The following is a 14,870-nucleotide window of genomic DNA, read 5'->3' on the forward strand; positions in this document are numbered from 1 at the left end:
GTAATTAATAGTATTTTGTTTTTGGTTTCAATTATAGAATTTTCTTCTGTAAATCCATGTAGTATTAAAGGATATTTTAATAAACTATATTATAATCCATGAAACAATTAGATACTGAATCAGTCTGTCTTTAATATTATTCCTTTAATTTTTTTTTTGATAATAGTAAATAAACCCTTTGCCGGGTTTATTTTGTAAACTCCCTCAGTTTCTTCATATAGAAAGGCATCAGCGCAAGCGTCTAATGTCGAAACGGTGGACAAAAAAATGTATGATTATGAGCGTGATGTTTTATATTCTATACTAGTGGGTTTTCTAATGTAGACAATTTGCTGCTATTGTTGATTGTAATTGTTGGGGTTCATATTTACCAATAAATTTTGAAGAATACTATTTTCCGTTAGACTTTTTTTTCCGCAAATTTAGATAACAATTCCGGTGAATAAAATTTTGAAGTTCTGTTGATTGAAAATAATTTGCAGCGTAAAAAGCTTCAATCATATTATCTTTTGTTGAAGATTCTTCTCTATTTAATCCTGTATAAATAAATATATTCTAATACGATCTCCATTCCAATCGAATTAATCTCCGGTAAAGAAATGATCTTGCTGCTAAAATTGCTCCGCAACCATATAACTTCTTTTCATCCTCATATACTATACTTTGGGATTGTTTATTGAAAATCTTAAAATCTTGTTCTAATGAATTTCCTTTCGTCATTATTGCTTAAAAAAATTTTTTCCAACGAAGCCTCATTTATGCAACAAGAATTTGTACTAACCATATGGAAAATAATTTTTCCGCGCCTTTTATGATAACTACAAAATTAAAGATATATATTGAAATGAATTGCATCTACAAACTTACCCTATAAAAAATAAGTGTCCGGAAATTGTCCAGATATTGTCCGGAAAATTTGTCTAAATAATTGTCCGGAAAATGTCCAGAAAATGCCAGGTACCATGTCCGGAAATTGTTCCGAAAACACACTCGTTTCCGGACACTCATTTTGTCCAGAATTTGTCCGGAAATTGACCTGAAATATTTTTTCATAAAATTTGGCACAAAAAGATGATCAACAGGTGACCATCATTATAATTGCTTTTAACTTAAAGTTTTATATCATAGATATATAGTATTTTTGCCTGCTCAGCAAATTTAATTAGTATGACAAAGAAGGTTATGAATGTCAGTCTTGTGCTTTTTGCATTTTTTTACAAAATTAATTTATCCTTTTTTGGAATTAGCGTCCAGAATTTGTCCAGAATTTTTTCATGTCCGGAATTTGTCCAGCTCAAATTATCTGAATTTTTACTATGTCCGGAATTTGTCCAGGTTTATCTGTCCGGAATTTGTCCAAAATTTTATACTGGACAAATTCTGGATATATTCTGGACAAAGTCCGGATATGTCAAAATTTTAGGTGTCAAATTTGTAGCAAAAAATAGACATTTTCCGGACAATTTCTGGACATGCCAGATTTATTCTGGACAATTTCCGAACATTTTCGTAGACATTTTCCGGACATTTATTTTTTATAGGGTTAATGAAGTTTATTGTAAAAACATTTTTTTTTAAAAGAAAGGTCTTAATGTTATGGTCAACTTACAATTTCATTTATTGGGTGATACTTTATAATATAAATGTTTTTATTTCTGAATTGTGGCATGTAAGGCTCTTTCAATAGTTATTTTTTATGGTTAATCTTTATTTTCGTTAATCCTATTTTTGTTATTTCTTAATTATTTTTTGTTCTTTATTTTCTTATTTTTTTCGGTTGTTAGATATTATATTTTATTTCACGGGTAAATTTTTTTTTTTTTTGAGGCTGAGAGGGCTGAGTTTTTTTGTAATTATCATCTATTTTCAGATAATAATACATTAAATTGATTATATTTGATCATGCGATCATGCATATTTGTATTTCTAAGCAGTCCAGATAATTTAACTCTCCGCTGTATTTAAGGCAAAAAATAATGATTGTAAACTAACCGATATGGAAATTTACTCTAAATCAGAGTTACAGTAGTAAAGATGACTCATATATCAAATAAACTATTAGTCATGATTGATAACAATATTCATTCACAATAGAATATAACATTGTAGACTTATATCATGTGATAAGAAAATAATATAAAAAGGTACACCTTCCTAACAAAAAAAGCCACTATCTAATAAAAAAAACTCTCCTAACAAAAAAAACAAATAATAATGTTGTTTCCGAGTTCTAAACTCTCCTATCAAAAAAAAAGATGGCAGGACGGTCCATACGAACAACAAAAGGCTTTTATGGATAATAACGTTGCCTTCGACCTATGAAGAAAATAAACGTCAAAACCTACTCTCTAACAAATGTTATTGTTTACTGGAATTTTTAAAAGGTGGGTAATGAGTATTCTATCACCCACTGACCATAAGCCTTGACTGCACACCGCGAAAGCAACGTGCGAAGGTTTATGAGGGCTGACCGAACGGCTTTAAAGGGTTGCAAATAGATGACTGGGGCCCATCGTACGAGAACCCACCCCAAGGTTATATCTTTGAAAGTGGAGCCTTAGTTAAGGTACCTGAATATAAGTCATCAGGTTCAAATTCACCGTCTTAAAGATATAGTAGTTGGCTGACAAGTGCTCTGGAGTCACTCTTGCAAAGGATCTGATGGTCATAATAGAGGATATAGATGGTGGTGAAGGATACCATGATATATATAGTCACTCCCGAAATGTATGCTTATCCCTAAGGTAATTGGGTTATGGTGTATGGCTACTTGTCAAAATGGTCACTGTTTACAATACCATTTTGGTGTTCGATATTATGACCTGTCATAATGGAAGACATAGATAGTAGTGAAGGATACCATATATATAGTCACTCCCGAAATGTATGCTTATCCCTAAGGTAGTTGGGTTATGGTGTACAACCACTTGTCAAATTGGTCACTGTTTACGATACCATTTTGGTATTCACTATTATGGCCTGAAGTGAATGAGCTAGAACTAACATAAGGTTTCAATGCTAATTTATAGGGACCTGTAAAATGACATGAGCGGAAAGAAACGCAACAAAGAGAAAAATTAAATCGGTTCTTATTGCTTCGAATCTTTTCAGTCTACATTTTCATTATTCTATGTTACCACATAATTGATTGACTGGAATTCTTTATCAGTATTTAAATGAAAATGGCCTCAAGTGACGTGACGCGACACATAAACACGTTATAAGTGTCAAAAACGAACAACTCTAGTTTTGAAGTTCTTGATTATGGATATCGAATGACAAAATAGTGTAGATTCCATTAATGTGCAAGATGATATCGATGTAACAGTTCAAATAGACGACCCACCATCAAAATGACCACCCAACTATTTTAACATAGCGTTATAAGAAGACCAGCATACTGTATAATGAAGTCCGGCAAAAAAAAAAATAGAGATATATGAGACGGTATAATCTATAGCTGATAGTCAATAATCATGTATATTAGTGTAGAAAATTTAGCAAGGCGCCTTTTGGCCGTCGTGTATCACGGCTATGAGCCGAATCATGTAATTTATTTACTACATCAATAAATAATTCATCCGAAGAGGCTACACATTGTATTATGAATATTTTTCGTGGGATATAGAGATGTATGGTGATAAAAAAAGTGAGACCTAAAGTCCCACTCGTCCTATATGAAAGTTGTAATCTGAATTTGATAAGTAATGTTGTATCTCAGGATAACGTAAATTATTCTCGAACTTTCTTGCATATACTCAAAGTTATACGTATAAAAAAAAAAGAGATCTTTGTATATGGGTAGCGTCAAAAATTTTTTATTATCAGATTTTCGTGATGCGGTGATAGTGTAATTGACCATGGAATTTGGCGCAGTGTCATCCTGCTCAAATACTCGGGAACTTTCGGTATAAGGAATATGAATTCGGTGGCGCTGGTTTAAAAAGTTTAGATTCATAATGGAGTATCTATTTCGAGTAAACCTATCTTTAGATACCAAATTCTTTGATTCAATATTTCTAATCGTCTTTTGAATCAATTAAAAAAATTATAAATATTATTAAAAAAAAAATTTTTTAGAATTATAACAAAAATGGCCAGCAAAATTTTGGAAAATATTGTTAGTTTTTACCGTAAATATAATTTAAAAGTTAATGAAAATTCTTTTAATCCAACACCGAAATTAAAATCTAGCCCTGTACCAATTCTATTTATTCCATTTAATGAAAGTGAGAAAATATGTAATTTTTGTGAAAATAGATACTCTGAAAAAGTTACTTATATCAAAAATTTTGCAACCATTGCTAAATATGCTATTGAAGAATTTTAATGATGATGATGATGTTATGATATACTTAGATGCATATATTGAATATGAAACACTAGCATTGAGTATGTTAAACATTTTAAACAAGTATATTCTAAATCTAATAAGAGTTGTTATAAGCCGTGTTCTTGTTGTTATAAATTTTTTTCCGAATGAGTAGGATCAACTTCACCAATTTCAAGTCAAAAATGGTGTTCATACTGCATTATAATTTATATTGAATGTAGATATTGTTTGATAACAAATATTATTTTTGATATACAACCCATAATTATGGGATTACTAATAATTATATTAATAATATCAACAAAAATTCTAATCCGTTAAATATATATAGTTTTATTCGAGATAAGTTTGATTATCACTCTACAAACCAAAATTAAAATGGGTTTCGTATTCACAAATTAAAATTTTAAAAATAATAGCAGAAGGAGGATTTGGTATTATTTATAAAGCTTTACGTTGTTGCTATAAAAAAAATTTTAAATTCTCAAGAACCAAATAAATATTTTTAAATGAGGTAATTAATTTTCAAAATTTGTTTTTTTTTAAAAATATATAAGAAAAAATTGCATATTTTGATGGCGAATTTTAGATGGGTATTTATAACTTAACGTTAATTAATAATCATTTTAAATTATTTAAATAAAATTTTATTAATAAGCTTTAGACTTCAAACTATTCATGAAAAAGATTTCGTACATCGAGATTTTCATAGTGGAAATATATTGATTAAAAATAATTTATGTAAAATAGATCAATATCTAATTGAAAATTTAGGATTATCACGGCCTTCAAATGACATTCCACAAGATAGCAATATATATGTAGTAATACCTTATATTGTACCAAAATATTTAAAGGCGTCAATTTTCTAAATCATCTGATATATATGGTGTGGGCATGATTATGTGGAAATTAACAACTGGTTGTAAACCTTTTGCTAATGCTGTATTTATTTTGAATTCAAAAGATATCACTATAATTAAATTCAAACAAATAATTCACTTGATTACGTGATCTCAATCCTCATCATCATAATCAGATTCTAACGAAAAGTTCTCTTATTTTTACCCCTATCTTTATTAGATTTAAATGAATAATTCTCTTGATTATCAGTACCCATGCGTTTAGCTACAAAAATTTATTGCAACGCTAAGAAAATTTTTAATAATATCTCAAAATGATAGATTACATTAACAAAAAATTGCGTATTAAACAATTATATGGACATATAAAAGAAATTTTTAATTTTATTAATAATAATATGAGTACATAGTCTAAATACTATATCGATAATCATCTGTAACTTTAAATTTCTTAATAACGCCTAATTTAATATATTTATTAATTATTTCAATATTTTCATCATTTTTATCTAAGCTAGTATTTTCTTCATATAAATATACAATAATTACTAAAGAAAGTGATTTTTGTGGTACACGATTTGACCAATTTATGAAAAAGGACTCTAATTCTTTCGGAAGTAAAATAAATTGTGTGATATATAAATGATATAATACTAGTTCATTAATATTTTGTGAATATTTCACAACTGTTTCTAATGCTTGCTTTTCGCTCAAAAAACTACCTCCACACCAAATTTTAATACTTTCTAAATATTTGCAACTATTAAAAATTATTTTTAATGTTTCCAATTCATTATTTTTAATTCCAGTGGAAAGTTTTCTAAGCATTGGACAAAACTTAGAAATAGCTAAATTTAATAAATTATCATTACAACGTTCAATCTCACCTATATAAATTTCTTTTAGATTTTTCCCATTATTTTCTAAGAATTTTATCAGTAACCCATTGCTTGGCAATTTATGACAAATTTTTAAAACTTGTAATTGTGAAAAAATAACATATTGTAACTTTTTAAAATCAACAAAGTATTCTTCAAAATCAAATGATAATTCAAGTTCTTGTAAATTTGAGAAATTGGCAATAAAAGTCAATGATGGAGTATAATAAATGCTACTATGAATTCTTAATTTAATTAAAGTTTTAGGAACTTTTGACATTAATGAAAAAATTACATTTGCCATATTATTATATATTATCATATCAAAGCGTTTTAAATTTCTCTGAACAGAAATTATATCTGCTATTCCATTCGAAATAATTCTTTTAAATTCTATAGTAAGTGATTGTATATTATAACATGTTTGAGATAGTTGATAAAATAATTCGGTGGAAATATCTGAACCACAGTATAATTCTGAGAGATTTTTTAGGCAATCTTTTGCTCCAGGATATAAGGAAAAAGTTATATATGGAGATGGGGAAAAAATTAGATTTCTTAAAGAAGAGATTTCTTTCATGAACATTTGGAGTACTTCCTGCGTAACTATTTGTGTATAATTTATAAGATTTCGTGATAGAATATTTTGTTGATTTTTAAGAAGCCTTTCAATTTTGTAATAAACTCGATTAACTGATAGAACTTTGCAAAATGATGCATAATTGAAAGTGGGAGGTTTTAAAGTTGGGGTTAAAATAGTAATTGCATTTTTAGATAAAATTTCTTTTGACTCATTTGGAAGGCAAGTAATTAAAGTACTAAAGTTCGAAGTAGTATAATTCCATTCATTTCTCCACAGAATTCTTACTGAAACTTCACACCAAAGACGATTAACTAATATGCATGAATACAAAGTACGTATGTCCCCTTCCAAGTATTCAAAAATCTCGTTCCAACAATCAGCAAGAAGTTTAGACATTGTTTTTCAAATACAACAAAAAAGAGTTTGAACTTTAAAATGAGGCGAAAAGTTCGTTATTTATGATTATGCCGATCGTGTTACAAACACAAAGGTCATTTGGTCTTACAAGTTTAATTAAGGTAACATGTAAAGCTAATATGAACAACCAGTACTGATTGGCTGCTTTCTTACGTATATGTGTTTAAAAAATTGAGTTTTGATATGAAATTTTGCACGATCAAAGAGTGCTGTAACAGTTCAGACTAATAAACAAGAGAGAATTTTATATATTTTTTTTATTATATTTCTTAAATTTCATAAAAAAATATCACTATTTAATTTTGACATTATTAATTTCTTTAGGAGTGAAACGGTATAGAAAATATTTTTTTTAAATTTAAACTCGAAATGAAATATGAAAATGAATTTATCATAATACAAATATTTACATATATGCGGAAATTAAAATTTCTAAGAAAAATTAAGTATTTAATATAAGATTGGAATCTTTAGTATTCTTAGTATTTCAATTCATTACCGGGTTCAACCAAATAAGTTCGGATAATTTTATTTTTCCAGATATCTGGATATTTACGATTTTTATACTGTATCTGGTTATAAATATATGGATTTTGACCCAGAATCCGGATAATAAATTTTTTTAAAAAATCAAAAACTCGATTTTCGATTTCAGGATCGGATAGAGACGAAATTGAAATTCAAAAATATTTTGATTATCATAAAATTTTTCACTTCTTCATAATGGTAGTGGCGCAGCAATTTTGATGACCACGATTAAATCGATTAATGGAAAAATCAAACCTTTTATACACTATTATCATTATAATTTTGTATTATTTTTATTTATAATTTTTGTCCTTTATTATGCTTAATTTATATTTATTATGATACATTTATTGTGATACATTTATTGTGTAAACTGATAAAAAAATATCTTCCAAATTTTTTGAAAACTGGCATAATTCCGGCCAAAATTATACACTTTAAAATTGTCTGTCTAGGAAATATTTTAAAAAAAAGCAACTCAGATAAAGTGATAGTAAGTTTATATATAAATAGCAAATCAGTTGCTACATCAAGTTCAAAAAGTATGAACTAAGTGTTTATGAATATTACAAAACTGAAAATTTCAATTTCTTCTGAGTTCTTATTTTAATCAACTCAATTAATGATATATATATGAAGCGATCTTCATTAAAAAATAATATTGGATTAAAGTGAGAGATGTACAAATGTAGCATATGAAAACAAATTTTCTAGGCTTATCATAAAATATATTCCGCAGTAAAAACTAGAATACATATGAAATAGTTGATCTTTTTATAGCGATGGGCAGTTACGTCTGTAAACTAGCTTGGCTTGAATCCAATAATTTAATAGATTACTATAAATTGTAAAACCAAGAAAAAGATTTTAACCAGAAAAAACAAGTTCCCGTGGGAACTTACTGTTACCTGCCAAAATCTAGCAGCTACCTGCTGCAATCTCTGCTGCAACTTCAACCCTATAAAATTTATCCGTTATTGAGCCTTTCACGAATCCATTCACGGAAAATGCAAATAATTCGATAAATTCCTTGATATAAAGTTATTAATTCCGGAAATATGAGCCTTTTACGGAAAAAAGATGGAATAAAAAAACGGATTGACTTTTTTTACAGGGCAACGGATACAGAGAACCTAAACCTACATTTCATTTCTTAGTCTATTGGTTGGATCTTTTGTCGATCAGGTATGGCACACCAGTCGTTTATTAAATGCTTGTTTAAGCGCTTAAAGTGTGGTTTTAAACGTTTATTTTCACATATAAATTTTATAGATTTCATTTATAGAAATAGAAAAAAAAATTTTTGTTTAAGAGAAATCCCAAATTTGTAAAAAAAAAAATTATAAACGTTTAAATGTAAAATAATTGCTTAAAATAATACTTTAAGCGTAAAAATATGAAAATTGTAAAAATCAACATGTGATAATCAGGTGGATGAAATTAACAGAATTATTTAAAAGGAATGATTTACATATTATTTTTGGTTCTTTTGTTGTCCTTTTATGGAACACTAAATTGTACAACTTTGACAACTGATAAATATAAATTTATTTTGAACGAAAGCAACTCCCTTTTAATAACATGGCATGCTCAAAAATATTTTCAGGAGATTTACCCGAATTAACAAATGAAATTATACAGTATTTTAGAAAAGATTTTTCAACATTGTATTCATGCATTTTAATTAATAGATTATGGTGTCGTTTAGCCATTCCATTATTATGGGAAGATCCATTTTTAAAGGATGATCCCGATAATCACCACCTTATTAAAGTTTACTTAAGTAAGTTAAATGAAGATGTCAAAACAAAATTATATGAATGTGGAGTTAATAATAATTTAATATCCTCAAATACATCATTATTCAATTATCCTAGTTTTATTAAATACTTAAATATAGATAGAATTATAAGTTCTGTTCAAACGTGGGTTTGTACTGTAGGTGGTAAAAACCAATGGAAGCTAGTAAACTTAATTTATAGGTCATTACTTGAAATGTTTATTGAAAATGAAGGAAATTTACATTCTTTTGAAGCTGAACTGCTTACGTATTATGATGATGATTACTTTGATAATAATATAGACTTGATTTTACAAAATCCAAATCTTACATATAATATTAGAAATTTAACATTCCATATTTTTAATTATAATACTCAAAATATTATTAAGTTATTGGAAATTTTATATTCTAATTGCAATTCAATCTCAACAATGGTTTTAGGAATTCATATATATAATAATGATTATCGTTCATTAATTCAAAAATGGTTAATACAAATAATTATTTCACAACATAATCTCAGAAAAATTTCATTTGAATATGATATTGATTTATATAATCCATTTTTATCATTAAAAAATTCTAATTGTTCAAATACTTTAAATACAATTATATTTCATTCTACTGATTTTAAGGATATAATTAGTATTTTACAAGAGGTTTTTGATCAATTGAATGCTTTAGAATCTATTCATATTCTTTATTGTCGTTCTTTAAATTCTGATTTTGTTCAACAAATTATTATGGTTAATAAACCATTTAAATTGAGATCTTTGTTTATGGATGAAATATTACATTTTGAATCAATACAATTGCTATTACTGAAATTTAGTGATTATCTGGAAAATTTTGGATTTGAATCTATGATGTTTAGTGATTATGATGAACCAAAACGACAATTAATTGAATTTATTACGAAATATTGTAAAAAGATTAGATATTTTGAATCGGGAATACTTGATGATAATAATATTTATTTATTCATTGAAAATAATCAACATAATATTAATTATCTTACTATTGAAGCATATGCTGATAGGTATACTGATTATAGGGAATTAAGCTCAACTGTATTACAGAATTTAGGACAAGTTCTTCCTTCTAAATTAGAATATTTATGTTTATCCCTTTCATTTAGGACAAATGAACTGGAAATATTTTTAAAAAATTCACAAAATACTTTTATTAAGAAATTATTAATTAGAAATATTATGGTAGATAAAAGTGAGAATATTTTATTTTGTATAAAGAAATATATTATGAAGAAGGAAAGGGTTAAATATTTGGCTATTACTAATCATGATGATTTAGATAATGAATTATTTACTTTAAAAAACGAAGTAAATGAATTTAAATTACATAATATTATAGTTAAAAAATTCTATAATTTAAATTTTAATTCATATAGTTTTATAGATAATTATTGTTTGCAATATGAATAAATAAAGACCTGTAAAATTTATTAATTATAAAGGCGGAAGTTGTACTTTAATTCATTAATGTACTGTAAAATATAGAAACTTCTAGAATCTCGATCAATCCTAATTAACGTTAAAAGAACAGTACCTGCAACACCATGTTATGTTTGATTATGAAAAGCAAGCCATTATATAAAAATCGCCATCGAAATATATAGAATGTCTGATAACTCCTAGAATTATTAACTGATTGGCTGCTTTCTTACGTATGTGTTTAAAAAATTGAGAATAAGAAAATTTTTGATATGAAATTTTGTACGATCAAAGAGTGCTGTAACAGTTCAGACTAATAAACAAGAGAGATTTTTTTTATTTTTATTTTTATTGTATTTCTTAAATTTCATAAAAAATATCATTATTTAATTTTGACATTATTAATTTCTTTAGGAGTGAAACGATATAGAAAATATTTTTTTTTAAATTTAAATTCGAAATGAAATATGAAAATGAATTTATCATAATACAAATATTTACATATTTGCGAAAATTTAAAATTTCTAAGAAAAATTAAGTATTTAATAAAAGGTTGGAATCTTTAGTATTTTTAGTATTTCAATTCATTACCGGGTTCAACCAAATAAGCCCGGATAATTTTATTTTTCCAGATATCTGGATATTTACGATTTTTATATCTGGTTATAAATATCTGGATTTTGACCCAGAATCCGGATAATAAATTTTTTTTAAAAAAAAACTCGATTTTCGATTTCAGGATCGGATAGAGACGAAGGAAATTTACATTCTTTTGAAGTTGCACTGTCTATTTTTCATGGTTATAATTATTTTGATGGTAATTTGGACTTAAATTTACAAGATCCAATTATTCAAGTTTTACATGCAATATCAGAGGTATAACATTTCGTAATCGTAATTCGTTTTAAAATACATTTCAAAATACTATACCACTTTTGAAATTTTTATTCTAATTATTCTAATTGCAGTTTAATTTCATTGTTTGGTTTTGAATTTCTTACCACTTAGCACTTAGGGATTGGAATCGATTTCCATAATTAGAATCGATTTAAAATCGACTAACCGCGATTAATCGTTTCTCAAATTTCGATTCTAAAATTCGATTTTCGATTTCGATCGTTTCTAATCGATTGTGCATCATTAAACCTGTGGCAGGAAAATTTCCAATGATAACATATTTAACATATAAATCATTTGATCATTAAATTTATGATTTTGCATTTAAAATAAAACGTTTATTGCACGAATATCAGTGATCGGAGGTAACTCTGGCCAAGCTTATAATTCCGGTCAGAATTAAAACTTTAGTATAACGCGAAGATCTGCTGTCACGTGATTTATAATTTCTATAGTTTCGATTTTTTATTTGATAATCGAGTTTAATCAATTCAAAAAAAAAAAAAACTCTTTCCCCTTTCCATTTTTTCACATAGAAATCCGCAGTAAAACACTTTTTTTTATTTATTTACACCCCCTTTTACGTTTTCAACGTTCGAGAAGAAAGAAGACCACTGGGTGGCTTCTTATGGAAAGGTTCTTCTCCTTATTACCCGACCTCTGAAAGAAGTTTTTTTATATTTTACCTTATTATTACATAACGTAATAAATATTATGGTTTTTATTTTTCATAAACCTATCCCTTTGGGAAAATTTTCTTTCGACGTTTCATTCCATAAATTTCACGTGACTAGACCCAAGCGGGCTGGATGTAACAAGATTTACGAAATCAGAAGATCAAAAAGTTTCTTTTTTGAGTTAGCTGATTTTTCATCAAACACCAATGATATTCATCTTAAAATACACACAAATGATTATCACATGAAATCAACCCCTATTAGCTACTCTTCCACCTGTAGCTTTCCTAATCTGAAATATCAGATTAGTAAGATGTTACAACATTTTTTTTCTCATCAAAAAGTCATCCCACGCTCCATTCAAAAGAGATATTTTAATCTTATTCGTTCTAAATTAATAGATAGATATTTCGTTATCAAATCACGTGCTGACAGTGTCGCACAAAGAAATTCCCGCACAAAAACTTTCTTTAACTTTTCTTATAAACGTTATCGTTTCCATTTTGGTATCTTTACACCATGTAATTTTTCCACCACTCACAATTTTGGAACAGAACACACACAGTTGTGTAGTGTCCCCTCCCCTTACATCATGTCTCAGAATAGACGAGCTTGTGTTTCCCATCATAAAAATTTAGATATTTTTCATAATATCAAGAAACACACGCCGGTACCAATTAATAACATTATCAATAACAAAAGGTTCCATGCAACCCTTATTCATAAACAATGGCAACATCATGTCAAAAAACACATTTATTCAAATCGTCTTGGAATTTCCTACGATGTTTCATACTTAACTAATGGACATAAAGCTCTTTCCACATACAACGAGCGTCGTATGTACCGAAAATGATTGGACAATTTCCGTTCACACCACTCCGATAGTAGTAAAAGGAGTAAAAAACAAAAATCCCGCTTTCAACGGGCTTGTAGATATGTTTTCTACAATCAGGGTAACAACCGAAAATCTAATAGACGTGTGGATAGTCTTGATGAAAAGCTTTACCGTGCTAGACAACATCGTTTCCTATTTTTACCTTCACAACACATTAATAAACCTATACAACATCTAAAATATCATAAAAGACCAACGCTTAGAGATGAGGCACAATACAATTTTCCTATACCCCCTGCATCACGCAGACCTTTCGGCACAATAGCCGATCTGAACCCTTTTATTGACCAAGCGAATCGATTATATCCAGGGAATAATTCACTTAGTACTTCAAATACTCACTCACCTGCCACCACCTCACAACCCATTCTCCTCAAAGAAGAGAATACGTGGCATGAGACGTTGGGCATCTGGATTCCTAACGACCTCTTCCCTTATGTAACCGACGAACCTGTTTATATATCTAAAAGACAGGCCACTCTCAAAGGTCGACAACATGATCCAGGCAGTACGGAGTGGTTAAAAGTTATTAGAAACCGTAAAAAGGCTCATGAATCGGTCGAATGACAAGAAAAAGAACGTCTTCTTCGTGAAGAAGACCTTTCCGCTAGAGCTAAACTCTGGGGTACCTCTTCCAACAGTATAGAATACCGTGAAGAAATGACGAAAGATCTCACTAAATTTCAAGATCATTATCACAAGAAAATCACACCTCTAATTGAGCGTCGTGCTGTTCTAAAGAACAGAATTACACAAGGAAAAAATGTTTACAAAACCAACAAACAGTTGCTCCAATTGGAGCGCGAATTAGGTGTTTTCAAAATCGACTACTTCTCAGTCATAGATGACAATGCATATCATTATCGTTACAAAGGACACACTTCAGATGATACGAAACAACTTGAGCTCAGACCACATAAACGTCCCCCTACCCTAACTATAAATATAGATAGGCACAATACTGAGGTCAAAAAATTGAGACTAGATATTCCGTCTCCTGAAGACTCTAAAGTCTTCGCTTCACCTTAACCCCATTCGGTTACCACTATCAGCTTATTTTTTTACTTTAGTGGCACGCTGATAGTTATAGATTTATATTATTTCTGCCACATTTTTACTATTGACTTGTAATTTATTACATCTTTTTTTTTGGGTTACCCCCACGTACAAAATTTTATACCAACGTACAACAATTAGAATAGTGTTAACCATTCCACCTATGACAGTATTTACAGGTGGCGGCTTTTAATGGCCGAAAGAAAAATACGGATCGTTTCTTTTTTTGATTTGATTGCCTTTTCTTTGGTCCATTGGGATGTGATGTCGTGTTAGGGACTCCTCCAGGTTCGTTAAAGGTACCAGAGTGGCGCTGTCCTCGGGCGGTTTGATTATAGCTTAGTATTAGATAGCGTTCGACTTTTGTTTTATCTTTTGTTCTTGTCTATCTTTCTGTAATCTTGTTCACGTGGTTTTTAAAAATAAAAATAAAATCGAGTTTAATCAATTCTGTCGAATTCGATTTTGGCAGAATCGTGTAGAATCGATTCCAATCCCTATCACCA

General features: G+C 28.5%; 4 protein-coding genes across 4 annotated transcripts; 3 read left to right on the top strand and 1 right to left on the bottom strand.

Annotated features, from left to right (window-relative positions):
* Positions 1 to 4,093: 4,093 nt before the first annotated feature.
* OCT59_000219 (uncharacterized protein) lies at positions 4,094 to 4,330 on the top strand (the record flags this gene model as incomplete). The annotated part of the gene is made up of 1 exon (XM_025325927.2): positions 4,094 to 4,330. The coding sequence occupies one exon, from the start codon at positions 4,094 to 4,096 to the stop codon at positions 4,328 to 4,330; it is 237 nt and encodes a 78-aa protein (XP_025178772.2).
* Positions 4,331 to 5,607: 1,277 nt separating this feature from the next.
* On the bottom strand, positions 5,608 to 7,053 carry OCT59_000220 (uncharacterized protein; the record flags this gene model as incomplete). The annotated part of the gene is made up of 1 exon (XM_066138679.1): positions 5,608 to 7,053. One exon carries the CDS (start codon positions 7,051 to 7,053, stop codon positions 5,608 to 5,610), a length of 1,446 nt encoding a protein of 481 aa, XP_065988153.1.
* Positions 7,054 to 9,183: 2,130 nt separating this feature from the next.
* Positions 9,184 to 10,827, top strand: OCT59_000221 (uncharacterized protein; the record flags this gene model as incomplete). Its single annotated transcript, XM_025317209.2, has 1 exon — positions 9,184 to 10,827. One exon carries the CDS (start codon positions 9,184 to 9,186, stop codon positions 10,825 to 10,827), a length of 1,644 nt encoding a protein of 547 aa, XP_025178771.2.
* A 2,175-nt stretch (positions 10,828 to 13,002) lies between these two features.
* OCT59_000222 (uncharacterized protein) lies at positions 13,003 to 14,337 on the top strand (the record flags this gene model as incomplete). Its single annotated transcript, XM_066138680.1, has 3 exons — positions 13,003 to 13,249; positions 13,619 to 13,816; positions 13,880 to 14,337. The coding sequence occupies 3 exons, from the start codon at positions 13,003 to 13,005 to the stop codon at positions 14,335 to 14,337; spliced, it is 903 nt and encodes a 300-aa protein (XP_065988154.1).
* Between the last annotated feature and the right edge of the window lie 533 nt (positions 14,338 to 14,870).

Source organism: Rhizophagus irregularis, chromosome 1 (assembly GCF_026210795.1).
Source record: "Rhizophagus irregularis chromosome 1, complete sequence".
Classification (NCBI taxonomy): Eukaryota; Fungi; Glomeromycota; class Glomeromycetes; order Glomerales; family Glomeraceae; genus Rhizophagus; species Rhizophagus irregularis.